This window comes from Anser brachyrhynchus, assembly GCF_964034855.1.
Source record: "Anser brachyrhynchus genome assembly, chromosome: 14".
Classification (NCBI taxonomy): Eukaryota; Metazoa; Chordata; class Aves; order Anseriformes; family Anatidae; genus Anser; species Anser brachyrhynchus.
Genome location: NC_137709.1, coordinates 6,052,815 through 6,078,422, shown reverse-complemented (window position 1 = coordinate 6,078,422; position 25,608 = coordinate 6,052,815). Strand labels below are relative to the sequence as shown.

The window sequence follows — 25,608 nt, the reverse complement described above, 5'->3', positions numbered from 1 at the left end:
GCACACCCCTCTGCCCCGGGCTTTTCTGCACACCGGGGACCGAAGTGGCTGAGCCCCCCCGGGGTGGGCTGGGGGCTGCGATGCGCTAAGGGAGCAGCCCCGGGGGCTTGGCCACAGCCCAGCCCTGGCACAGCTTTCCCTTCCCTTTCTATTTTCTTTCCTTTCCCTCCTCCCCCTACTTCGTTTCTTCCCTTCCCTCTCTTTCTCCTTTAAGTGGAAGAGCCCTGCCAGCTGGGGAAGGCTGGGAGGGCAGCGGGAGCCTCGGCAGGCAGCAGATAAAGGGCGCGGAGGAGGAGGGAAAGGAATTCGGGAACCAGCGCCCGCGGACACGCAGCACCAGCACTTCCCCAGTGGGACCCCACGCAAGGTAAGCCCTGGCGCTGGAGGTGATGTGGGGCACGGGCCCCAAGCAGCCCGAGGAGGGGCTTTGCTGCCCTGCTATAATTTTGGGGGCTGGCACCCCAAAATGTCCTGCCAGCCCCGGGGAGGTCAGGGGTCGGGGAGGGCAGCTGAGCGTGCTGGCATCCCATGGGAAAAGCCACTCTTGGTGAGCCCCTGGGGACCCTGCGGCTATGACAGGACCCAGGGGACCTCTGCTTCTCCCTGGGGAGCCCCCAGTCCCTCCCCGCACCGTGCTGGGCTGGGGACTGCCCTGGTGTCCCCTCCCAGCCCGGCGGCTGTCACGGGCTGTTCCCTGTCCCCAGCAAGGCGTCCCGCAGAGGCATCTGTCGCGGGATGCCCGCAGCCCCCAGGCTGCAGGGCCTGACTCTGCCCCATCCAGCGCCCCGCTGGTCTCATGGGGGGGCTGGGACAGGGCAGTGCCGGGGCAGGAGGCTCCCTGCTGATCTCCACCTGGGCGCAGGGTGGGTTTGCAGCGGGGGGACGGGGGTCCTGGCTGCGTGCGGCGGTGCTTGGGGCAGTGCTGAGGCTCGGGCTTCACCCCAGGGCTTTTGCTGACAGCTTTGAGGCAGAGCCAGCGTCAGAGCATCCGAACACAGCTGGGGGCATCGCCTCTTCAGTCCCTGCTCTGGGTGGCCCTCCTGCCCCCAGGGGCCTGGCACGGGGAGGGACGTCTGCAAGCCCCGCTCAGCGCCCCAGCTGTCAGCTGGGTATGAACCCATGGGGCACGGATGTGGGCAACCGCTCTGCTGGCCCACGGGCTTCTGATGGATGTAGCTGGTCTGGAGCAAAGCTGTGCTGGAACTGGAGCTGGGGACAGGGGTCTGTGTGTCCTGCAAGGCAGTGATAGTCACACCAGGACTTTTTGGGGGCGTTGTGGGAAGAGGACACCCTGCTCCTGCGCTCACCTGCCATATTGAAATACCCAACGGCTGTACACGATCTCGGGAGCTAACAGCCCAGCAGCCTGTGCTGTGGGAATGGACCCGGGGGCTACGCCGGACACAAAGCTGATTGCAGAGGGGGAAACCCGCAGTGCTTCCCGTGGGACGTGCTGGGAGGAGCGGGGCCGGCGGCGGAGCCAGCATGGAGTGGCGCCTGGGGATGCTCGCGGGGAGGAAGGTTTGGGGAAGCACAGCGGGTGCTCGGGAACCCAGAAAAGGATGTGGAGGGCTGAAAGAGGAGGTGAAGGAGAAGGTGATGGGGTTGGCTGGTCGTTGGGTGTTGGGGTGGCAGCGTGAGGTCTTCGTGCACAGGGAAAGGCTGGTGCTTAGGGGGGGTGAGGGCAGGCTGCCGGTGAGCTGGGTGCCTTCAGCCCTGCGGGGTTCAGGGTTGGGGTGAGGGGGATGTGGGCACTGCCGCATGCATGCTCTCCTTCAGAGTTGTATGGGTCTGTGACAGGGCTCCCACAGTGCTCAGTACAACTCCGTTACGAGGAGAAGAGCGTCATGACGTTCTCCAGGGCTCGGGTGAGAAGAAACTGTCTCAGTGAGCACGGAGGTCAGGAAAGGCTCTCCAGCAGCAGGCACCGTGCCGAAGCAGGGCGGTGTTTGGAGGGTCAAGCCCTGGCGCCCGGCATCTTCCCGGGATGCAGCAGCAAAGGGCAGGGAGCGGAGGGGCAGCGGTGGCCGAATCCCGTGGGACTGCAGCCGCCGGCGCCTTTGGCCCAGAGCTGGAGGGCGCTGGGGACCGCGGGCTGGATGCGTCCTGTCGCTGCAAGGGAGGACGGGGCTAGGCACTTCTTGGAGTTTGTTTGTTTGTGCTCTAACCGGGGAGAAGAAATCCCCTGGAGGGGAGTGTATAGACCGGGTATTGTTCCCTGAGAGGCTGGAACGGCTCCAGGAGGCTCCTTCCGCTCTGCCAGGCAGATTGGACGTAACGAGACTTGTTTCAGGGGTTGCCTAATTAGCCAAGCGCACCTCTGCCCTGCTCTGCCCTCCTCAGGGACGCCTCTTCCTGGAAGCGCTGCCCTTCCCCGGGCCAGGCGCAGTGGGACAGGGACGGGGACACGTGCCAGGGATGTGCAGAGGGACACTGGGACGGGACACGTGCGGAGCAAGGGGGTCCCACGGGTCTGTCCCCTTCCCTACCAGGGCACAGGGGATGCTGCCAGTGATATCCTGGCCCTCAAACCCTGGTTTCTTGCCGCCTTTGGGGCACAGGCTGCGGCACAACTTGCCCATATTTCACCCTTCCTCCACGCTACCACCGACCTGCAGGGCCAGAGGACCGTGGCGAGGAGAGCCCATGCGGGCAGGAGCTCGGGAAAGCTGCCACGGAGAGGCCGCTGCCAGCAAGCAGGAGTCGTGGGGTGCGGGTGGTGCGGTCCTCCTGCATCCTCGGTGGGACTTGTCCTCCCCAGGGCACACCTGCAGGCTGCGGGGGCACGTCCTCATCCCTCCAGGTGTCCTCTGGCACCCACACGGGGCTTGATGAGAGTGGGGTTGGTGAGCAGGGAAGGTTTGGAGCGGGCTGGGATGTCAGCAGGGCGCTGCTAACTAGGGGGAGCAGGAGGTGCCCTCTCCGTCTAAGGACGGGGACTTCTCAGCACATCCCCAAGGCCCGTGCAGGGGACGAGGCTCTGGATGGAGCCAGGCGATGGGCAAGGCGCAGGGCCCCATCCTGCTCTGCCCTGCGCCTTCCCCCTCCTGGCCCGGCTGCCATGCAAAAGAGGCTGTGACTGAAATCTTAATGCTACCGAGACACAGCAATTGGCACCAATTAAATTGCTACATTCATGTTTGAATTGCTTTAACTGGCGAGACACACTGTCTTATTTATACAAAAAAATATGTTTGCTTGTGGGTTTGTCTGAACTGCGGCCAGCAGAAAATAAACCATTTCAAGCTCCGCTCTCTGGAAGCGCATTCCCCACTCGCACGCTGGAAGTCACCTCGGTTTCGGTGTTTGCCGAGCAAAGGGCTGCAGAACAGAAACCCCGCTCTCCTCGGGGCCGGGCGCTCCTGGCACCTCGAGAGGGTCCCTCCATGGCTGCCAAGTTTCCCTCTCCAGCCTGGGAGCGGTTTGGGAGAATATGGTCTGGTTCGGGAAGGCGAATTCTGGCAGGCGTAGGACTCAGTGACGATTTTAGAGCTGTGCTCGGGGAGGGCACGGGGTGCAGGCAGCTGCCAGCCTCCACGGGGCTTGGGGGGGGTGCTTGTAGAGCATCAGTGCAGAGAGAAGCTGTTTTTTTTCCCCGTGACGAGGGGAGAGGAACCTTCGGGGTTGTAAAGGAGCCTGCGTGCAGGGCAGGGCAGGGAGGACAGCAAGCAAGGCTCGTGCTGCTTGGCCAGAGCACGTAGGAAGAGGTTTTCCAGGAGGGAGGCGTTGCTCTTGTATCCCTCAGGGGATGTGCTTGGCTCTCTGCCCCCATCAGCCACCCCGGAGAGCCCTGTTGCTGCCCCCAGGTTGTTATAAGGACGTGGGGGTCAGGCCCCCGTTGGGGTGCAGTTGCCCCCCTGCTTGCAGCACGGCCACACCGCGGAGCTGGTGGCTTCATCCCTGGTTTGCAGCAAGGAGAGGGGACACGCGGAGCCGGGTATGGGACAGGGGGTGCCAGCGGCTGTCCTGGCACTGGGTGCCACCACCCCGCTCCTCCTGCCCACGGGTGGGCTTGGGGAGGAGGGTGCAGGATCAGCCCCCAGCACCTGCAGCAGCAAGTCTGGGTCAGGCTCCGTCCCCTCGCGTGCACCGCCGCCGTTTGCTTGCCGTGTCCCGCTCCCCGTCCCACTCCTCCCTGACCGCAGAGCTGGCGCGTGGCTAATCCCGGCCACGAGAGCCTAAAGCCCCAGAACAAAGCGATTAAGCGCGGGTCCCTCGCAGGCAGCCGAGAAGAGAAGGGCCGATGCGTCCCCACGGATTACGTCCTCCTGCTCCGCGTCTCACGGACATTTTCCAGCGAGGATCAGGTTCGCTGGGACGTGGGGCTGGGGATGCAGCCACGCACCGGCTGCTCCTGGAGCTTTGCTGGGGGGCAGAGGAGAGGAAGATAGCTCCTTCTCTATTCTCGCCCCTTGATTAGTGGTTAATTAGAGCCATCCAGGACCTCTGGCCCCAGCCCTATTCCTGCTGCAGCAGCCACCCTCGCGCGGTGGCTGTGAGTGGTGATGGGGAGTCCAACAGGGTGCTGGGGGCTGTTTTCCTCCCCACAGCACTTGAGCAAAGGACTTTTCTTTAACTGCTGTGGGAAGGGAGTGAGGAAAGCCCTGGGGTGCCCTCATCCCTGCATCCCCCCAGCCCCTCTCCGCTCCGCTGCAGCTGGGAGAAGCTTTAGGTGAGAGGATGGGGACACCGAGGTCCCCGAGGGACCCCCAGCCAGGGGACAGAGGGGATGGATTTTTCTTGGAGGTGCTGCTGCCAGCCAGCCCCAGCTGGAGCTGCCTTTTCCTGGGGTCAGCAGCAAAGTGCTGCCAGGGGCTGTGTGGGTGCTGGCCCGTGGTTTGCGTGCCCTGCACCCACGCTCATTACTCACATTGCTCACAGGCTCGCGAGGCAGCGTGCTGCTGGCCCCCTGAAGGGTCTTTGCTGCCAGGAGTGATGAGGAGTTGGAGGATGACCACGGGCAGCCCCGCTGGGCTCTGCCGCATCCTTCAGAGCAGCCTGGTGGAGAAACGTGACAAAAAAGCACAAAACGCTCCCAAAGGGCCCATTCACACCCCCGGGGGGGGTCATTGCGCTGCACGGGGTGAGATCCAGGGCTGAGCAGAGCCCCGCTGCCCACGTCCAGCTCGAGCATCCCAAGCTGTGCGATGCCACAGCTCGGTCAGGGTGACCAAGGGGCAGGATGTGGCCGGGGCAAGGAGCAGGCAGCCAGGCACCTCCAGCCAGCACCCATCCCTCCTTCCCAGCCCCAGGTGAGCCCCAGCCCCCTTGTCCCCAACCCCCCCCAGGGTTTTCCCACAGCCTGGGCAGGGCTCGCAGGCTCCCGGGAGCAGCCCCGTACCCGGCCTTTCTTCCGCAAGTGGAAGCGATGGAGCATGCGCAGCCGAAAGGGCCACGAATACCAACACTCGGGGCTGGGGGATTATTTATAACGCTGGCCCCGCTCCAAACAGATGTTTCATTTTATTTTGAACTTGCGCTAAATAGGTCACTCATTTCCTCTGTCTCCCATGGGCTTAAACCAGAGGGGGAAAGCGGGGGGACCGGGGGTGAGAGCGCAGGGCTCGCCGTGCTCCCACGTCTCCCCGTGCCGGTTCCTCGCCGTGCGCACGGAGGGCTCGCGACGCAGTCGTATGGTGATGGAGGTTTGCTGGACCACCTGGATGGGGTGGGAAGGACGATGGCCCCAGCCGAAATGGGGCTGCATGGGGTCGGTGCCCTGGCCTGAGCCCTTCTCAAGGCTCCTGACCCCACTGGTGCTGAGTCACGCCGCCAGGTCACCCCCTGCAGCCCCCACATGGCTTGGCAGCACGGTGCTGGCTTTTGGCTGTCCGACAGATGCTGTCAGAGCTGCCCAGGGCAGGGGAGGCTGCTGGGCTCACCCCTGCACGGCTCTCATCTGCAGCCTCACCACCACGTGTGTCTTCTCCAGGTGCCACCAGAGCTGGAGACCGGTGGCTGTCATTTTAATCCCTAATTCACAGCCAGCAGAGCCAGAAAAACTGCTCAGAGAGCTCAGGCGTTCACAACGTTCTCCGCAAGTGTGGCTGAGGGACAGGGTCTCCAAAATCCTCCTTGTAGATGAATGCAAGAAGCCCCCAAGCCCAGGCACGGTGCAACAGGCACCCAGGTTTCTGAGCATCCCTTGGTCTCACCAGCACGTGGGTGAAGTGTCAGGACCCCTTTGGCACTGGCAGATGGCCGTAAAATGAAGTTTTGGCCCCAGGGATGGCCTGTGGGACCCCGGGGACTCCCCAGCCCCCCTGGTTTCAGCTTTCCAACCCCTGCGTTTTATCATCAGCTGTTTACGGGGCTGGCCGACAGGCTCCCCATGTGTGCACGCCGCCTAATTCCAGCCATGTGCTGGGAAAAAGAAAAAGGGCTCTGTGATGATAATCTGGCTTGTGAGTAAACGTGGTGTCATGGGAGCCGAGGGACCCCAGAGGAGAGATGTTGCAACTCTGGCCGGTCCCAGCCAAGAAAAAAAAAAAAGAAAAAAAAAAAAAGCTTGGTTTTATTTAGATTAAAGGGTGGGAAAGAAGCAGTCGCTGAGGCAGGGGGGAGGGTGGCAGAGGGAAACAGGGCAAGCCGAGGAGTTTCAGTGCTGGACAAGCAAAGCTGGGCTCTCAGGGGCCGCCAGCCTTTGCCTGGGGAGCTCTTTGCCTTCCAAAATGAGGATGGGACCCCCCAGGCCAGGAGGAGCCCCCGCAAGCCGGCTGTGCATGGCATTGATCATGGGATCCATGCGGAGCTTTCTTATTGCGCATGGGCACCCGTGATCTCACTTAATGACTCAGATGCGTTTAGACAAAGAAGAAACGAAGGATATTTGACTTCCCGCTAATTCACACCAGATGTCCTTCGCCTGCTTGGCAGGACCGTGGGGCCAGCGAGCGTGGTGGGAGCACCGGGAACTGCAGCCCGGCTGGAAATGGAAAGCCAGAGGAAGAGCGAGGGCAGCGCGATTTGCAGAGCGGGGGCCACGCAGCCCCATTTCCAGCAGGGAGCACATCCCCTTGCTGGTGATGGGTTGCAGGGGGCTGAGCCCCTCCGAGGAGCAGCGGGGCTGCCCTGCACCTCGTGGGCACCCAGAGCCTTCCCCTTCCCCACGCACAGCTTCTCAGGCTGGTTCCCAGCTCCCGCAGCTCTGGGGGTGCTCGCAGGGCCCCCCATACTGCTTCTCTGAATGTCTGGGGGAGAGGCGAGAAACGTGGTCGAGACATGTTAAGGTGGTGGGCAGAGATTCACGATGGTCTCCTTGGCATTGATGCCCACCGGTGTTGACCTCCCATGGTTTAAGTATGTTGTAGGGCTACAAACGGACCCGTCCCACATGGCCAGGGCCTGGGGACGGGCAGTGCCACGCGATGCTCGTGCCAGCGGTGGCTGCTACACGCACTGAGATGCTCTGCTGGGGCACCACACACATCCTGGGGGCAGAGGGAAGGGGGCTTGGAGGTGCGGCAGGGCATGCTGAGTGATGTTCTTGCCTTGTTACCCCAGAACGTTCAAGATGGAGCCCACACAGCATATTTTGGGCATTAGCAAAGGCATATTTGCTTAGTAGCATCCTTGAACAAGTCATAGGCCTGGAGCAGGGAAAATGGGAATAAATCAGTAGGTTTGGTGAGGCGTGAGGGCCTTAGCAGGGTGCTGTGATGGGGAGGAGTGGCAGAGATGGCCGAAGGAACGGTCCTGCCTGGGCTGGGGGGGGGATCTCCCCCAGCAGAAGCTGGATGCAGCACTTGTACTTCCTCACACCCAACACCCCAGGCCTCGCCCTGTCCGGCTGCAGAAACTCCAGGCCAAGTCCATCATCCCTTGGCCACGAGCGGGAGGGAAGGCAGAGGAGAAAGCCGAGCTCTCATCCCATTTTGGAGGCAGGGAAACTGGCGCATGCTGCTGTGGAGAAGCCACGAAAATCATGAGACCAGCAATCATGAGACTTGAGCTCTGTGGCCATGGCCGTGCCGACTGACCGCTCCACTCCCACCCTCCAGCCCGTGTCCTGCTCCGTGGGAGCACGGCACCATCCGGGGAGCCCCACGCTGCGAAAGTGCGAGGCCAGAGGTGTGCAAACATGCTTCCAGCGGGTGCTCCGGCAGCCCCTGTGGTGCTTGTCCCTGGGACACGTTCCTGTCCCCAGCACTGGGACCCCCAGCGCTGGCTCAGCCCCAGCCTCGCCCACAGCTCTGCCCCTCTCCAGGGGCTTGGTGCGGAGGAGGCGATTCCAGACGAGAGATAAGGGCAGACAGCAGGGCTTTATCTCCAGGCGGGGAAGGTGCCGGTGTCTGCGCCTTGTCTGGACTCCGGGAGCCCCTCGGTGCTGGGCGCAGCGCGGGGGCGAGCAGAGCCACGGGGCCGCATTGCCTGGGCAGCCCGTCCTGCCTCCAGCCACCCAACCGCCCTCCCCTCTCCAGCCAAATTCCTCTCTTAGAATAACAAACAGGCAGCTCGAGTGAAAACGGGCGGCTTGCCCTCATGTCACAGTGCTGGAGAGGGGCAGAGGGAGGGTCTGTGCCTGCGCCTGGGGACCTCCGTGGGGAGGAGAGGATGGCGAGGGGATGGGGACCTCGGTGGCAGGTTGTCAGTGCCACCAGGGCTGTGCCAAGGGCCCGGGAGGTAGCGCTGGAGGTGTCCAGCAAGGGCCTTGCCCACGGCGTGTCCCATGGCTTGAAGACGGGCAGCTGATGGTCCTTGGGAAGGGTGTAGGAATCTGGGGGGCCCAGGGGGCTGTTTTCACCCATAGGGCTGGGAGGAGACGATCCGAGGCAGCTGAGCACCACGTAGGTGATGGTGTTTGGGCCCGTGGGTGCGATTACGTCTGTGTGCCTGGTTTTGGCACCTCCTGCTTGTCCGGCACACATAGGGTGCGTCTTGTTGCTCCTGCTGAGCACAAAAGCTGAGGCTGAGGAGGGAAACAAGTGCTCTCGAGGCTGGCAGTGATCGGGGTGCGTTTACCTCCCTTGTGAAATGCCTGTTTGCACACGTGTGAGCACAGGTCTGTGTGACACGGAGAGAAAGAAAGGTCTGGCCAGCTGCTAGGCAGGCTCTGCACGCTTCCTGCGGGACGGGCTGAGCCTCTCACCCGGCCAGAGCAGACAAACAAGGGAGAGGTCGCTGCTATTCGCGAGACGTTGCCACCCTCCCGCTCTGCTCGGGAAGCATCTCCAAGAGAAAAGCTTTTCTGCAAAAACCAGCAGTTTTATTAAAACCAGCTACGAATGCCGGGGAAGCAGCCAGAGGCAGCAGGCGGGGGCTGCGGGGCTCTCGGTGCTTGTTGTAATGCTTCTGAGTGGTGTGAGACCTCTCCACGGGGGCAGAGGGAGCCTACAGCAGGGCCAGTGGCCACAACCAAGGCACTGGACAAGATCCAAGCACGAGCTTGGGAAGACCTCAGCCGTGGGCAGGCAGAGATTTGGGGGGTGGACGCAGCCTGGCTCATGCATGCAGGCAGGGAGGGCTGAAAGGAGACGGTGCCAGTTGTTCTTACAACCTTGACCATTGAATAATGGATGAATGACATATCTCTGTCAAGGAGAATTGGGAAACAAAGCTGATTGTTCTTGTGGCAGTGCCTTGGGGCACCAGGGAGATTAGGTTGTCCGTCCTCCTGGCCTCTCCTGCAGGTCAGTGCTCTCCAAGGGCGGGCGCAGAGCTCCGTTCATTTACAGCCTGAATTTCTCCTCAGTCCTTTTATCCCAGCTGCCCCCAGCTCCTTCCCGTAAGTGCTCTCATCCCCTCCAGCAAACACAGAATTGAGGACTCACAGAGGGGTTTTATGGAGAGGGAAGCCGCTGAGTAAGCTGGAGACCTGCGAGGGTTTGCTGGTAGTTCGGGCTTTTTGTTTTTTTTCTTTTTCTTTTTTTGAGCCAAACCGAGAGAATAATAAAAACATCTGACAAGTGCGCGTCATTTAAGAACCATTTCCTCCCAGCATCGAGCAGACAGAGACACCACTTCAGGGCCAGGAGGCAGCAGAGCCACTCGGTAAGGGACAGTGCCTGGGGCCGGGTCAAAGCCCCGATTGCCACCAGCCCTGGGCATGCAGCTTCACCTCGGGGTCTGCCTTGGGAGCAGGCCCAAGACGCCCATTTTCCCAGGTTCAGGAGCACTGAACCCCGGCTTTGGCTCTGGGGTCCCCACTGCTCGCCCTGAGGGTCAGCTCGCCCGCAGCTGGCCCAGTCTCAGCGCGCCCTGAGCCCAGCCCGTCACCCCATAACATCAGGGACAGACCCCAGTGCTCCCAGCAGCCTCTTCTGGGCTGCTGATTGGCACCAGGGAGGGTTTGACATGCTCTGTGGAAAGGACTTTGGGAGAAATGTCGATAAAAGGGACTTCTGGATGAAAATACTCCCTTAAAATACGTATTTGGAAAAGTGAAATACGAGAGATTTTTTATTTTATTTTATTTATTTTTTTTTCTTTGGTCTTGCTTTGTTTTGTTGAAAGAAGCAGAAAATGTGGGAGGATGGCAGGGGGGATCTGTTTTCTAGCAAGCTTTATCTCCCTGGGACTGAGGGGAAGAAAGGCAAGCGGCCGAGCAGAGGGAGGCAGAGAGGCAGGGCTGTGCGGCGGGGGAGCGGCGTTTCAAGCGACGCTGAGCAAGGGCTGACACCACCCCGGCAGCCTCCAGCTCAAGCCCTGTTTGCTGGCAGGGGATGCTTTATATCCGCTCCCTCAGTAGATCCAGGGCAAGGGGAACTGGGTCACCACAAGGAAGGAAAGGCTGAAAATTGGGGAGAGAGACAGGGGGTGGAAAGGGGACCCCGGCCCCACAGTGCTGCGCTCATCCTGTATTGGTCTTGGCAGGATTCGGCCGCCGGGCCGTGGAGCCCACCATGCTGTGCCCCTCTCCGAAGGCTTCGCTGCGGCTCCTCATCCTCACCGGTGAGTGGTGCGGCTGGGGAGGTGTGTGCAGGATTGGGCCCTGCCTGGGGATGCTGCCCCGGGATGCTCCCAGCGCTGGGGTGATGGGGAGGAGGTGGGTTATGGCACGGGGAGACACGGGGTGCTCAGCATGCACACCCTAAGGACCTGCATCCACTGGCTCCTGCTGACCCAGTCCTACAGAGGGGTGGACACCTAACGCTAACTTGAGCCTAACCCTAACCCCGACCCTGACCCTGACCCTAAGCCCACCCCTGGGGAGCACATTCCCTTTCCCAGCCCCACCGGGACATCTGGGCGAAGCGAGGAGGCCAGGAGAGACCTGGGCAGCCATTCAGGAAGACCTCGGCTGCTCTATTGCTTCCATAGGATTTCCTGCAAGGCTTTGCTTTCAGTCCTTTTTCACTTTCCATCAGACTGACATTGTTTCAGCCCGGACTGTGTCACATCTGACACCGTCCCTGCGGAGAGGCAGCCAGCGGAGCAGGGAAGTGCCTCACCTCCTGCTCTCCCCGCTAAATTCGCTCTCTGAGCTCCTGAAGGTGCACCTGGGACCTTCCTCTGCCCAACAGACAGGCTCATTTTGGGGGCAGTAGCACTGCTGTCTATACTGTCAGCTCCCCAGGCCATCGAGACCAGCTCATAGGATGCATAAAAGCTAAGAATTTGAGCAAACATTTGGGATATATCTAGACCGTCCCCACTTGCAGCCCTGTCCTCACCAAGGATGCCCCTTGGGGTGGTCAGCAGCAGTCTGAAGGGTGTCCCACCAAGGTCTGCGTTGGCAGGACTTTCCCGAGGACAGCAGGTGTCTGTCAGTGGCTACACCAAGGAGGACAGATCCAGGAAGATCCCTTTTAAGACACTAAAGCCAAACACACGGGCATGACGATGTGAGCCAGCGTGGCTCTCCTTGGGTTTGAGAGGAGCCCAGCGTGATCTCACATGGCTCCTCTCCCAGGTCTGCTGGAGGTAACGACGGGAGGCAGCGGGCTGCGCATCGAACCCGAAAATGCCGAGCTTATCCTTAGCCTCCACAGCACCTTCTCCCTCGTGTGCTACGGGGACGGCGCGCTGGTCTGGGAGTGGGACGGCCAGCCTCTCACCGCCTCACTGGAGCAGAGGGACGGGGCCTTCGTCAGCAACCTCACCCTCAGGAACGTGACGGGCCGTCACACCGGGGAGTACGCCTGCACCTACAGCCCCGACCAGGCTCCAGAGCAAGCGGAGAGGAAAGCCATTTACATCTACGTGCCGGGTAGGGGACAGCACATCCTCGGCTCTGCATTTCCCTGGGGTTTAGTGACCAGGAGGAAGAGGGGTTTGAATTATGGCTTTGTCTCCAAGCACCCGACCTCCCCACATCCTTTCCCCCATTGCAGGAGAGCCCCCATGGCAGGCCACCAGGCTTTGGCACGGCTCTGATGGGCCATGCCATGGGGGAGGCCCCCGTGTCCCACGCTGAGGCCAGCAGGGAGGACTCAGGAAGCTTGCTGCAACCGGTGTGCTCTCCCTCCCACAGATCCCTCCCTAGCCTTTCTCCCCACAACCACCTCTGAAGAGCTCTTCATCTTCATCACGGGCTACAAAGAGGCCGTCATCCCATGCCGTGTGACCGACCCGCACCTGCAGGTCACCCTCTATGAGAAGAAAGTGGAGAACCCCATTCCAGCTGCTTATGACCCGCAGCAGGGCTTCAAGGGCTTCTTTGAGGACAAGACCTACTACTGCCAGACAATCGTGGACGACCAGGAGGTGGATTCAGACACCTTCTATGTCTACAGGATCCAGGGTGAGCTGCCCTTAATCTTGGCATACCTGTGTCCCTGCTGTGGCTTTTCCTTCAAACCAACAGGGGTGGGACAGAAAAGCTGCCCCCGTCTCTCCTTATTCCTGATCAATTTGGAGGCTGAATTACAGAATGTGATTTCTCCCGTCTCCATTACAGAGCAAGTGTCGTCCCTCAGGGAAGAGACATTCCAGTGAACCAATGGACTGGGTGCCCACTCACCTATTTATTAACGTTTATTCCTTTCTTTGGCCCTCCCCACAGTCTCATCTGTGAACGTCTCCATCAGCGCAGTGCAGACCGTGGTGCGTCAGGGAGAAAACGTTACCCTGATGTGCACCGTGAGCGGCAACGAGCTGGTCAACTTCAACTGGGATTATCCCCGCAAGCAGGTACGTTCGACACCCCCGGCTTTTGCCCAGGCGTCTCACAGCCATCACCCATCAGTACCCCAGAAAAGCTCGGGAAGCTTCATCGCGTGGCAGAAGCTGTGCGATGCTGCTGCCCTTCAGGGAGGCTCGATGGGGAGACCCTTGATGAAGGCTGCCTGTCTCAGTGGCTTCTGAGGGGTGTATGTTCCCTGTCCCCACTGCAGCCAGAGCAGGGTCCTCTCCCCCTTCTCCTGCCTCCTCGTGAGCCCGGCTCTGTAGCTCTGATGGCACAGCACGCTCTTGACTTCCCAGACGGTATCTCCTGTCCCCGTCTGCAGGCAGGGAAGGCTGTGGAGCCAGTGACCGACTTCCTGCCGGGATCCTCCCACGATATCCGCTCCATCCTCATCATCCAGAACGCAGAGCTGGAGGACAGCGGGACCTACGTCTGCAACGTCTCTGAGGGCTACCACGAGAAAACAGATCGGAAAGACATCACGGTCCAAGTGATCGGTGCGTCGCTGCCCGTGCGCTCAGAGCCAGCACACGGCGGGGGCGTCCTGCCAGGCTGTCCCAGGACGGCACCCTCTGCTCTCCTCTGCCCTCTGTCCTTACTAACCACGGCAAAAAGCCAGCCCTCACCACACGGCATCCCACATCTTGGCTTCAAAACATCCCAGCTCCCCCGCCACAGCTTTTGGGATCCTTTAATACACCTGAGGGCGTGGGTGAGAGCTCTTCTGCACTGTGCCTATGAGCTGTTAGGTCCAGTTGTCACCTCCCATCTGCACCTGTGCTCCTTTCCTGTGAGTTGAGGGAACCTGCTCCATCTCTACAGGACAACAGCCTTTTCTTTCCATGTTACCTGCCCGTGAGCTCCCACCTACGCTCTCTTTCAGCACAGGATTGAGACCTTGAGGGATGGACCTGGAGCTGCTCCATCATTTCTGGATGCTCAGGGTGTTTTGTCCCAGATCCCTGCTTGTCCATAGGGGTGGAGAGGGGGCTGCGTCTCTCCCTGAAGCCTGTATTCTTCTCGCCCCTTCTCAGAGCGTGGCTTTGTGAAGTTCCACACCCAGCTGGCCAGCACAGTGTACGCTGAGGTCCACAAGAGCCACACCATCCAGGTGGACGTGGAGGCCTACCCACAGCCAAGCATCACGTGGCTGAAGAACAACAAGGCGTTGACCATGGAGAGCAGCAGCGAGTTCACCATCACCAACAGGAACCTGTCAGAAACCAGGTGAGGGCCCAACACTCCTCACCAGGGAGCAGGGAGGGGATAATTTACAAAACAAGCCAGGGGGACATGGGGTGGTGGGTGAACATTGGCCTTTCTGTGGGTGGATTTTGTGCAGTCAGGTGGGAGCTGGTCCCCTCCAAGCGTTGTCAGCCCCCGGGTGCCTTTCTACACTCATTACGTGTCTTCCCCAGGTACCAGACGTCCCTGGTCCTGGTGCGGGTGAAGCAGGAAGAAGGAGGATTTTACACCATCCGGGCTGCCAACGAGGACGATGTGCAGGAGCTGTCCTTCCATCTGCAGATAAATGGTGAGGATGTGCGCACAGGCATGGGGCCGAGGAGTGTGGGGGCAGGCCCAGGGGATGGCTCCATCCTTCCCTGCAGGATTCTCAGGCTGAAGCCTTTACACCTGTCACTACAGCTTCAGCGTGGTTTGGGTCAAAAGAGAGCATTAAAGTAAGAAGCATGCTCACTTGAAATATCTCTCACTGGGTCTCAGAGCAAGGGGGACGGGGAGGCAGTGCAGACACCAGCAGCTTGGCCTTCAAGCATTGTCCCGGGGCAGTAGCTGCAGGTGTGACAGATGAAGGAGTGTCCGGAACTCCCCGCTGTGGTCCCCCCTGCTCTCCAAGCAAGCTAGATGGGGGCATGTCTCCTTCGTGACCACCTCAAACCTTTCTCTTTTTGCTGTTAGGTTTCAAAAGTGAAACACAATTTCTGTGATGAGTCCTACCTCACTGTCCCATCTGCCCTGGGCCACGCTAGGGATCCAGGGGGCATCAAGTTCCCTTTCTAATCTGCCTTCAGAATGGAGGATTAATTCCCACCAGTGTCTCTTGGTTCCAGTGCCAGCCAAAGTGGTGGATCTCAAGGAGAACAGCAGTGCCACCAGTGGGGAGCAGACCGTAACGTGCTCTGCTGAAGGGATGCCCCAGCCAGAGATCAGCTGGTCCACCTGCAGCGACATCAAATGGTAAGTGGGCAGACAGAGCCCATGGGAACTGCAATGATCTCGCATTTATTAAAATAATTGATTATTTTGTTGCATCCCATGGTGGTGCATGGGTCCGGCTGCCTCTTAGGTGCCTTTATCCTCCCCCGGCCCAGGTGCAGCACCAAGGGGCAGCCCACCCGGCTGCTGGGGAACAACTCGGCAGAGATCAGCCTGCAGACCAACGCCACGTACCACACGGAGCTGCAGGTGTACCGCGTGAACAGCACCCTGCAGCTGCACAGGGTGGACGAGCCCCTGCTCCTGAGATGCACTGTGCAAAACTTCCTGGGCACCAACTCCCAGGACATCACCCTGGTCCCGCACGGTGAGCACGGTGGGAGGTGGTCGAGCTGGAGGTGGGGAGATGGGTTCTCCTATCCTGGAGGTGCTGGGAGCCAACACCATCCTCTGACAGCCCTCAGAGGCAGGAAGCCTGCCCCAAAGCCTGAAGTTTCTGCCCAAAATGAAGCCTCCTTTGAGCTGAGCAGGAAAGGCTGCCCCAGGAGGAGTCTGTGGCCCCCATGTCCACTGGCCATGGTCATTCTCCTCCCACCACTGAGCAGAGCCATCCCTCCAGGGAGGCAAGAACACCTGAGCAGGTCCCCAGTGTCTTGTTATTAGCCCGAGGGTCACTAGATGGTGCCACGGACCCAAACATCCACGCGCTGTCCCAGCTATGAGAATGGTCTGAGGCCAGATCTGGAACTGCCAGCTCTCCCCTGGGGCAAACAAGCCCCTGGGCTCCTTACACCCTCCTTTGGTCAAACCTCTCCCAAGGCAGCAAGCCCTTCACCAGGCTGTAGCATCCCATCGCCCCATTTCCCCCGGGGTGCTGGAAGGTCTGCCCAGGAGGAGAGGACAGGACTGTCCCCAGTCAGACTCCAGCCCACCCAGAGGAGAGCTCAGGCTGGGCATGTGGATCCGATTTAAGGTCCGTGATGTACCATCAGCCCTCATCACCCCTCAGGGTCAATGTCTGTGGGGGAAATGTGTAGCAGGAGGGGGACGGTGGCTAAAGGAGGGAAGGGGAAGGATGCAGGGAGCCCCCTGTGCTGCTGCTCCCTTTCCCCAGTGTGCCCAGACCATGCAGGGGTGGAGGAGTCTGACTGCTGTCCCTGTGGTTATCGTTGTAGCCCTGCCATTCAAAGTGGTCATCATCTCCGTCATCCTGGCCTTGCTGGTCCTCACCGTCATCTCCCTGATCATCCTGATCGTCCTGTGGCAGAAGGTAAAAGGGGGGTGTTTGCAGGCTGCTCTGGTGGTACCCCCATGCCAGGGTGGATGGCAAGAGCAAAACTGTGAGCTCCTGCTGGCATGCGCCTGATGATGTCCCACCCATGCCAGAGATCATGGGCCTCCCTTGGCCTCCCCAACTCATGCCGTCTGTAGGCTAGGCAGGGCAGACAGCAACGGCTGCAGGGAGCAAAGACTCCCTGACAAAGCCCATCCACACCCCCTATTCCCTCCCTGACCCCCCAGCCTCTCAGATCTCCCTTGCTTCTCTGCTCCCCTCTCCAGAAACCTCGTTACGAAATCCGCTGGAAGGTGATCGAGTCAGTCAGCTCCGATGGGCACGAGTACATCTACGTGGATCCCATGCAACTCCCCTATGACTCCAGCTGGGAGGTGCCCAGGGACAAGCTGGTGTTAGGTAAAGGCTCTGCGGGCCCCGCTGGGCTCCCGGCAGTCTGGGGTCAATGGGTCTGGGTTTGGGATCTCCAGAAGAGACACCTAGGCTGGGCATTGCAGTCCCTGGAGATATGATGTGGTCCTGGGGCAGAGGGTCCATCTGGGGCCACCGTGGGAAGCCAGCTGCTCCCTTTGGCAGGAGGCTTCGGGTGATTCCTGGCTGTCCTTCCCTGCGGTTGGCAGCTCCTTCCTTTCCCGGCCTCACCACCAAACGCCATTACCCTCCACCACTGCCATGCCCACCATGGCTGGTGCCGTTTCAGACCAGGGACCTGCCTTTTCCACGGCCCTCTCCTGTCCTCACCTCTCCCCGGGGATCACCACCAACCTTGTCTCCTCGCTGTCCCTCTGCAGGACGCACCCTCGGCTCCGGCGCCTTCGGACGCGTGGTGGAGGCGACAGCCCACGGCCTGAGCCACTCGCAGTCCACCATGAAGGTGGCGGTGAAAATGCTGAAGTGTGAGTTCCCCCCGCCGCCCCTGTCCCCCCGTCCCAACGCTGCGGGGCCGAACGGTGCCCACCAGCTCCCTCCCGGCCCCGCCACTCACCCCGGCTCTGCCCAACAGCCACGGCCCGCAGCAGCGAGAAGCAGGCCCTCATGTCCGAGCTGAAGATCATGAGCCACCTGGGGCCTCACCTCAACATTGTCAACCTGCTGGGGGCCTGCACCAAAGGGGGTAAGTGAGCACGGGGGAGAACTGTCTGCAGAGAGAATGATTCCTGATTTCTGGTTCAAAATGGCTCATCCTTCCCCTAGGAAAGCCTTGTGGGGCTCTGAAGCCTCTCTTTCCAACCTGCTTGGAACAGAAGGCATGTTTCTGTTAACCCCCACCTACCTTCCCAGACTAAATCCCACATTTCAAAAACACTCGGTACCAGAGAAATAGCTTTACCCCATGGCCCTGACCAGACATCCTGCAACCTCGTAATGTCCCCGAGGGACAAAATTCATCAGGGTGCTGTCTCCCCCCAGGGCCCATCTACATCATCACCGAGTACTGCCGCTACGGGGACCTGGTGGACTACCTGCACCGCAACAAGCACACCTTCCTGCAGGCCTACGGCGACAAGGCCCGCCGGGAGACCGAGGCGTACGGGAACACCGCCAAGGAGGACCATGTGCACAGGTGCCTGGAAAGCTGTGCTCTCCTCCTCTCCGCTGCCTGCCCCATCTTAGCCCCCGGGGACGAGTGGGGCTGGTGCTGGCAGGCAGGATACCTGCATTTCCTCCAGACCAGTAAATAAGGGCTGCCCCAGCACAGGAGCACGGTTGCCCACCCTGTTACACTGAGCCCAAACCAGCCACCTCCAAACGGCTCCTGGCAGGCAGGGATTTAACAGAGGCAATCTGTGTGTCCTGGAGGCTGTTTGCTAGCGCACACGCCGGCTGCTCCATGCCAGTTGGGAATATTCCCTGGCACCGTTGACTTTACTAGCATAACCATATCTTCGCAGTGAGTACAGAGAAGGGTTTCCCAGCCATGTCTTAGCCCTTGGAGATCCCAGCTGTGCATTTTCAGGGCAGGTTGTATTGCTACTGTGCCTAAGGGAGAAGTGCTAGAAGGAGCGCAGTTGCACAAGAGGTGCTAAGAGGAAAGGGAAACAGTCCTTCATCCGGTCACCAGCTGTAAGAGGTGCGGGAACATCAGTGCAGAGAAAGGTTCCCATGGGAAGTTAGAAAGCAGCATTTCCTTCCAGCAGGCCAAAACAATTGTGGAGTAGAGCAGTGTCAGGACACCAGCACAGCTGCCCCCTGTGCTTTCTGCTTGAAGGCAGACGAGATCTCCATAAGCACAAAGCGCTGCGTCCCAAGACCCAAGGGGCTTCCTCTTGGGAGGAGGTCCCCAGTGCCATTTGAGCATCTCTGCACGCATGACACAGAGCTCCCTTCCCTGCTGTGGGACATTTCAGAGCTGGGGATGAGGGTTCAGGAATCGCAGTTCTTCAGATCATTTCCCCGATCCCCTGCATCTCTTCCTGCCCCCTGAGTCTGAACAGCCTCTTTTCTCCCCCTCCAGTCACCTCTCCTTGTCTGTCGAGAGCGATGGGGGCTACATGGACATGAGCAAGGATGACTCCCTGGATTATGTGCCCATGTCCGACATGAAGGGAGAAGTCAAGTATGCTGACATCGAGTCCTCTAACTACGGCACCCCGTACGAGCTGGACAGCTATTCCCCTTCAGGTAACAGCTCAGTTGCGAGAGCAAGAGGAGCTTGGGCTGCTGGATGCCTGTGCTTGCAGAGCTGGGTGGGCCACATTGCAAAGTCACCTCTGGGACAAGTCCTGCAGTGGTGGCAGATGCCTCATGGCAGGAGCCCCTGGCTCTGTCCCTTTGTCAGCAGAGGCAGAACAGCCCCCATAGGGCTGGGTCCTTACCAGCGTCAGTCCGTGAGTGTGCCAATTAACTCCAACATACGTCTCTGCTCGTCCTCCAGCTCCCGAAAGAACAGACCGGGTGACACTGATAAACGAGTCTCCGCTCCTCAGCTACATGGACTTGGTGGGCTTCAGCTTCCAGGTGGCCAATGGGATGGAGTTCCTGGCTTCCAAAAACGTACGTATGCAGGCCGGTGCCTGTGGCGGTGGAGGCGAGGAATGCTCTGCTGTGCCTGTGGTCAGCTCCAGCTTACCGTCCCCCTGTCCATGCTGACCTCCTCAAGGGAGAAGTAGCCATGCAGTTGAAGAGCCTCTGACCACTTCTCTTTGGAAGTACAGCCCTGGGGATCTGTGACAGCTAACCCTGACACAGACTGAGCTTCAGGCCTCCAATTCCCTGACTCTGATCTCCTCCAAGCCCCACGCAGCTCAGCAGTGACGTTATATCATCCCCCTCTGCTGGGATGGCCAGACCCAAACAGCAGTGGCCTCCCTGTCCTAAGGCAGAAGCCACTTCAGAGCAGAACTGCAGCTCCCCATGGACACCCCTATTGCACCACATGCTCTAAGCCCCCCAGGCCTCATCAGAAGTGCTCGTCCAGTGGAAATTAAGCCACCAAAGAGGATCAGGCTCTGGGGGCTTCCTAAGATCTGGCTTAGCCCAGGGCAGGCAGTAATATAGGCTCTCCATGTGAAACAACACAGAGGGTAGGAATAAGAGACAGGGTGGGGATGGCATGAATGACGTGTTGAGGGAAATTCCTGGCTCTTTGCCTACAGCCAGGCAGTATGATCCCCAAAAATGCTTGGCCGGTGCTCACCCATGGAGCACAGCATAGGAGCTCCCAGCTTCCCACAGTCACTCTTTGCAGTGGTGTAACATCTAGTGGCCAAAGTTAGTGGCTTTGCACCATTGTTGTTCCCAGAGGCAGAGGAGATACCTCCAGTGATGTGAGGTGACTCCTGCCCCTGTAGCCACAGAAATGGGCTAGTGCTGGAGCTGGGCTGCTCCCCTGGGCTGTCTGGGTGCCCCTTGCAGTGACAGTGCCTCCCCCTGCAGTGTGTGCATCGCGACCTGGCTGCCAGGAACGTCCTCATCTGTGAGGGGAAGCTGGTGAAGATCTGCGACTTTGGCCTGGCGAGGGACATCATGAGGGATTCCAACTACATCTCCAAAGGCAGTGTGAGTACTGAGAGCCGTGAAATCCGGGGCTCTGGTTCTGGTACCACGTACACACCCCCTCTGTGAGCCCCTGTCTATTGTTGTGCCCAGGAGCAGTGCCAGGGCAGCACTCCCAGCTGATGGTGTTAACTATCAGCAGCCACCCGTCCTGCAGCCAATGTGCTCTGCACGCTGTGGAATAGCAGGACTGCATGCCCTTATCACCAGGCTCTTACAGAAGAACCTGGGCAGCAGCAGCAAAACTAGGGACTGTGCCCTGTACAGCCCACCACTGGCAGTGGGGCTGTATCCCTTCCCTGCCTGGTGCTGAGCCCGGTCCTGAGCTGCAGGCAGGAGAAGCGCAAGGTTAGGCAGCTTGGCGGTGATGCAGTGAATCACTGGCCACTCTGGAAGAGGTTCACGGACTTCTGCTCTAACCACTAGACCACAGGGTAAGAGGAAGTGTTTTCCTGCGAGCAGCTACTTTCCAGAAAGATATCTCCAATCTTTCGAGGCAGAAGAGGATGAGGCTGATTTTGAGCTTCCCCAGAACCTCCCCTGTGCTTTCAACAACAGCGTGTCCTCTCCAGAGCTGGGCACCCAGGAGCATGCAACCCCAAGCAAAGTAGGCCATGTAATTGGCCCTGTTTGGCAGACAGGAAAACTGAGACTAGGGGAGCTGAGAGTGGTGCCAGGCCCCTCAAACCCCATTCTTTATCTACTCAATGAACCACTCAGCTTCTTGCCTGCTTTGTCCCATTTGCATGGGACGGCAGCCAAGTGCTGAGCGTTTTGGCCAGGAGGCCTTCCTGAAGAGGGGCTTGGGTTTTGCAGTCCAGCCTTGGCATAGCTGCTTTTCCTTCCAAAATGGGAAATGAAACTGGGCCCCTTTGCAATCCTTCCTGGAGATTATTTTGGTATTCATTGTGCAAGCAAATCCCTGGAACAGCAGAGCCAGTGCTGCACACAAGCTGGTCAAGTGAGGCTCCTTCTAGTGCATCACTGAGATTAAGAACAGGAAAAGCTGGAGCTTCAGCTCTTTCCTCGTCATCCCACAGCCCTCTCCAGCCTGGTCTCAGGTTTCCAAAGTCTAGATAGGCCTGGACTCCCTTTGGGAGCACTGTGGTCATGTTGTGCAAATCAGTGAACTTATCCCAAGGACTGGGGAGCAGAGATGCACACCACAACAGCTCATTATGTCAGACAGGCTGTTGGCTGTGATGGTAATGGATGTAGCACACTTATTTTTCCCTCCTGCCTGCTGGGTTCGTCCTGTGCTAAGAAAGAGAGAACTGGTCCCTCCAAGAAGTGGCTGACAGCAGATGTCTTGGGCTGACGGGCAGCTCCCAGGGGTCTCCTCTGCTTGTAAACTGAGTGTCAGACTCTCCCCTGTTGAAACAAGTGCTGTAGATGCAGCTGACTCTCTTCTTAATCCATTTTTCCTCTCAGACCTTCTTGCCCCTTAAGTGGATGGCCCCAGAGAGCATCTTCAACAACCTCTACACCACCCTGAGTGATGTGTGGTCCTTTGGGATTCTCCTCTGGGAGATATTCACTCTAGGTAAGTGTCCTGGAGACCCTGATGGTGTCCATAGGAATGGTAACACGTTAGCAGGATCCCTTCCCAAACCAAGAGGGTAGAAATTCATCCTAATCTTCTAATCCCCAAGCACTCTAAACCCTACCAGAATCACTTTATTCAGTGTCTCCTTTTTTCCCATGCTGACATTGCTGTTTGGAAGTGAGATGAAACAGGAAAGGTAAAGAAAATAAAAAAGGAAACCTTGGTGTGAAATGCATGATGGTACGGTGGGTAGCAGGCTTTGCACCAGTCTGATTCCCCACTCTCCCTTTACACCCAGGAGGGACTCCATACCCCGAACTGCCCATGAATGAACAGTTCTACAACGCCATCAAACGTGGCTATCGGATGTCCAAGCCCACCCATGCCTCCGATGAAATGTAAGTGCTGCCTCTGTGCATGTGCCCTGGGCCTGCCCTGCACAAAGGACAGGAGCATCTCTGCCTCTGGCTTCCTGCTAAGCCACCAGCGTGCCTGTTCTTCCCTCCTGTTAGCTACGATATCATGCAGAAGTGCTGGGAGGAGAAGTTTGAGATCAGACCGTCCTTCTCACAGCTGGTGGTGCTCATGGGGAACCTCTTGGTGGATTGCTACAGGAAGGTACGTTCAAGGGCCCTGCGCTGGGGGGACAGAGCAGGTCAGTGCTCTGTGGAGGATGCTGCCTTGGTTAGGTCACTTGCTTAGGGTTTGGAGACCATAATTAGTGATTAGTAGGGGCTGTGCCAGAGGATTTTGCTCTGATTTGGGCCGCGTTAGTTTGAGCAGCAAATGGAGGTGCTTTGGGCATCCCGGGGACGTTGCTGAGACAACTGCCATCGCCAGACCGGCAGCTGGTATCTCAGCAACTGTGGAAATCAGGGCTGGCAGGAGACCAGAAAGCTGCCTCCGACTGATATTTTGGAGCTGCAGAGTTGTGCTACTGATCTCTCATTTAGGAAACGTTCATGAAATGTCTGTGCTGGAGTCAGGGTAGCTGAACCCTGCTAGATTTAGAAGAAGCCTAGCAGCCAGGGAAGGCAAACACAATGCCGGTGCCCTTTCTCCACTCACAAAACCTTCCCATCTTTTTGTTAACCTGCCCTGCGAGAGCAGAGGTACCAGCAGGTGGATGAAGAATTCATGAAGAGCGACCACCCTGCTGTTGTCCGCACAAGACCCACAATCCCCGGGCTGAACAACACCAGGCTCACTCCCAGCTCCCCCACCAGCAGCATCCTCTACACGGCCGTGCACCAGAACGGGGGCGAGAACGACTATATCATCCCTCTTCCTGACCCCAAGCCCGAGGCGGTCTGCGACCTCCCTCAGGAGGCCTCCATCAGCTGCGCCAGGTAAAAAAGTCACTTCTGAATGCTGTCCCTTCCCAGGATTGCCCCAGACTGAAAAAGGAGGGCTTAAGAGCAAATGAGGATGCCCCACTGGAGAATAGACCTAGGATGGGTTCACCAGGAGAGAAGGAGGGCTGTGTCACCCCCATCTGAGGTGCTGTGACCCTGCGTGAGCCCCCAGGGATGGAGGTGAACCAGAGGGCCTCATTTCTCTTCTCCTCATCTCCCTGCAGCTCTATGCTGAACGAAGCCAACACATCGTCTACGATATCCTGTGACAGCCCCCTGGGCACCCAGCAGGACGAGGAGCAGGGATCCGACCCGCAGCTGGGCTGCCAGGAGCCGACCACGGGGCACCACGAGGTGGAGGAGAGCTTCCTCTAGCCAGAGCTGGGCTGGTGGCACCCCCACGGCTGACCCAGATGTCGCAGAGAGCCACACTTTGCGCTTTTTCATCGGGACATCCCCGCCTGTCCCAGCCTTCCTCCCTCCCTCCTATCTCCCGGAGCTGGGTGGGAGATTAGAGACATTTCCCCCATTGCCGTCCCCTTCCCTCCTTACAAAGAGGTGGCTCAGCGCCAGCAACCTCGGGATCACTGCCACATCCTCCTCGGCGATCACACCGCTGCAGGAGGGAGACATCTCACAGACCAATATCTTCTTTTCAAGTGGAAGGCGTGCGCCGGATCTCCGCGAGAGCCACCACTTTCTGCATTGCTAAGAGGATGCTCCAGCCCCTTCCCCCTCCCTGCTCTTTAGATGGCAATGGGTTTCAGCTCCTCTCCTCCAGCACTTCTCTGACAGTCTCAGCGCCAGCCGCACTGTGGTTCTGTGAAAAGCCACCGGGACAGACGATTTCCTTGGAGCCCTTTGCTGGGGTGTAGAGGAGCCGCAATACCCAACTGCAGCTGCTGGGGATCAAGAACACGCGGGGTGGGTTCTCCTCCAAGCACAGCCAAGGCCTGGACAGACCAGGCAGCGTCTCGGAGACACCGAGTCACCGTCATCCTAACCTTCCTAACCTCTCCTATGGAGGACGGAGCATGGCAAGCACTGCAGGTACCCGTGGCTCTCTGGCACACTCTGAGCCCTTCTGTGCCCAGCCAGGAGCCCCAGGGGCACGCCAGGAACCCAGCACGCTCTCACAATGACTCTGTTGTAGTAGCGAAGAGGGCGGTCCGGTGGTGGTGTTGTCTGCGTGGACACTAAGCTGATTATTCTCCGCTGAAGATTTAAAGGGAACAAATATATTAATCCACTAGCCAGGGCCAGTATAAGGAAGCGATATGGCTATTCATTAATCTTCCACTGCCACTAAGCCCAGCTCATCTGCTGGGAAATTTTATAACCCTGTCAGCTGCAAAATTTTTATGCCTTACCTTTGGGAAACACGATCTCCCTTGTGATAGACTGTTCACCCAAACGCCGTCCTTCTCAGGACGGCAGGTCTCACCAGTCCCTCCCGAGTCGTAGCAAGACCACGGGGAGCAATAAGGATGCCAGAACACCAGCCCAGGGACATCACAGAAGACAGAGAGTCTGGGAAGCCGTTTGGCCATGGCTGTAGCATGTCTCACGCCCTGCCACTCTGGGGGGCCAGGCACCACCATCAGCAGCTTGCCAGGGCTGTGGGTGAAGTGTCGTGGGGAGCCGAGCAGAGCAAGAGGAATCGGGGAGGATTCCTCTCCCTTGGGAAATGTTCTGAAGGGCAGAGACCTTCCTCCTGCTTCTCTCCTCCTTCCTTGCTTCTCACAGGCAGGCTCAGGACCTTTTGTGCTCTCAGCTGGTACTTGATGGAGGAGACTCAAAGCAGGAGGAACACCGGGCTTTTGAAATCAGTTGTGAACCCCACCTCTGTGGAGATGAAAGCTAGACCCCAAAAACTACTGCTCTAACACCAGAGAAACTAGCAGTTGGTTTTTTTTTTTTGTTTTGTTTTTTTTTTCCCAAAAGGAGAAGTTTTGCCTTGCACAGAGCTCTGTCTGCATCATGTCCCCAATCCCGTTAACCCCTTTGCTGCCCTATGCATGCATATTTCTCCATGCACCCTACAAATCCTACACAGGCAGGTTTAAAAATTCAATCAGCATCTTTTGGATTTCATCCACCTCAGAGCCACTGAGTTTTTTTTTTTTTTTAATCTGAAACTTCTGCCAAAAAAAAAAAAGAAAGAAAAAAACAA

The 25,608-nt window shown here is 58.7% G+C and overlaps 1 protein-coding gene across 2 annotated transcripts; it reads left to right on the top strand.

Moving 5' to 3' along the window:
* PDGFRB (platelet derived growth factor receptor beta) lies at window positions 1–25,608 on the top strand. 2 transcript variants are annotated; one of them, XM_080555753.1, is made up of 23 exons: window positions 1–367; window positions 10,813–10,890; window positions 11,852–12,148; window positions 12,413–12,682; window positions 12,944–13,071; window positions 13,389–13,563; window positions 14,101–14,293; window positions 14,485–14,600; window positions 15,139–15,265; window positions 15,400–15,611; window positions 16,420–16,514; window positions 16,805–16,937; window positions 17,330–17,434; window positions 17,542–17,652; window positions 17,949–18,102; window positions 18,994–19,160; window positions 19,414–19,532; window positions 20,415–20,537; window positions 21,966–22,077; window positions 22,379–22,478; window positions 22,593–22,698; window positions 23,191–23,429; window positions 23,660–25,608. In XM_080555753.1, exons 2-23 carry the CDS (start codon window positions 10,842–10,844, stop codon window positions 23,808–23,810), a joined length of 3,282 nt encoding a protein of 1,093 aa, XP_080411879.1. In that variant the 5' UTR covers window positions 1–367; window positions 10,813–10,841; the 3' UTR covers window positions 23,811–25,608. The 2 variants fall into 2 exon arrangements, with proteins under 2 accessions (XP_080411879.1, XP_080411880.1); XM_080555754.1 differs by lacking the exon at window positions 1–367 and adding an exon at window positions 9,892–9,990.

Coding starts and splice junctions, on each gene's coding strand:
- PDGFRB (XM_080555753.1), top strand. CDS start 10,842: ATGCTGTGCCCCTCTCCGAAGGCTTCGCTGCGGCTCCTCATCCTCACC. Junction 17,653..17,948: donor GGGGGCCTGCACCAAAGGGG/GTAAGTGAGCAC, acceptor GTCTCCCCCCAG/GGCCCATCTACATCATCACC. Junction 19,161..19,413: donor GGACAGCTATTCCCCTTCAG/GTAACAGCTCAG, acceptor CTCGTCCTCCAG/CTCCCGAAAGAACAGACCGG.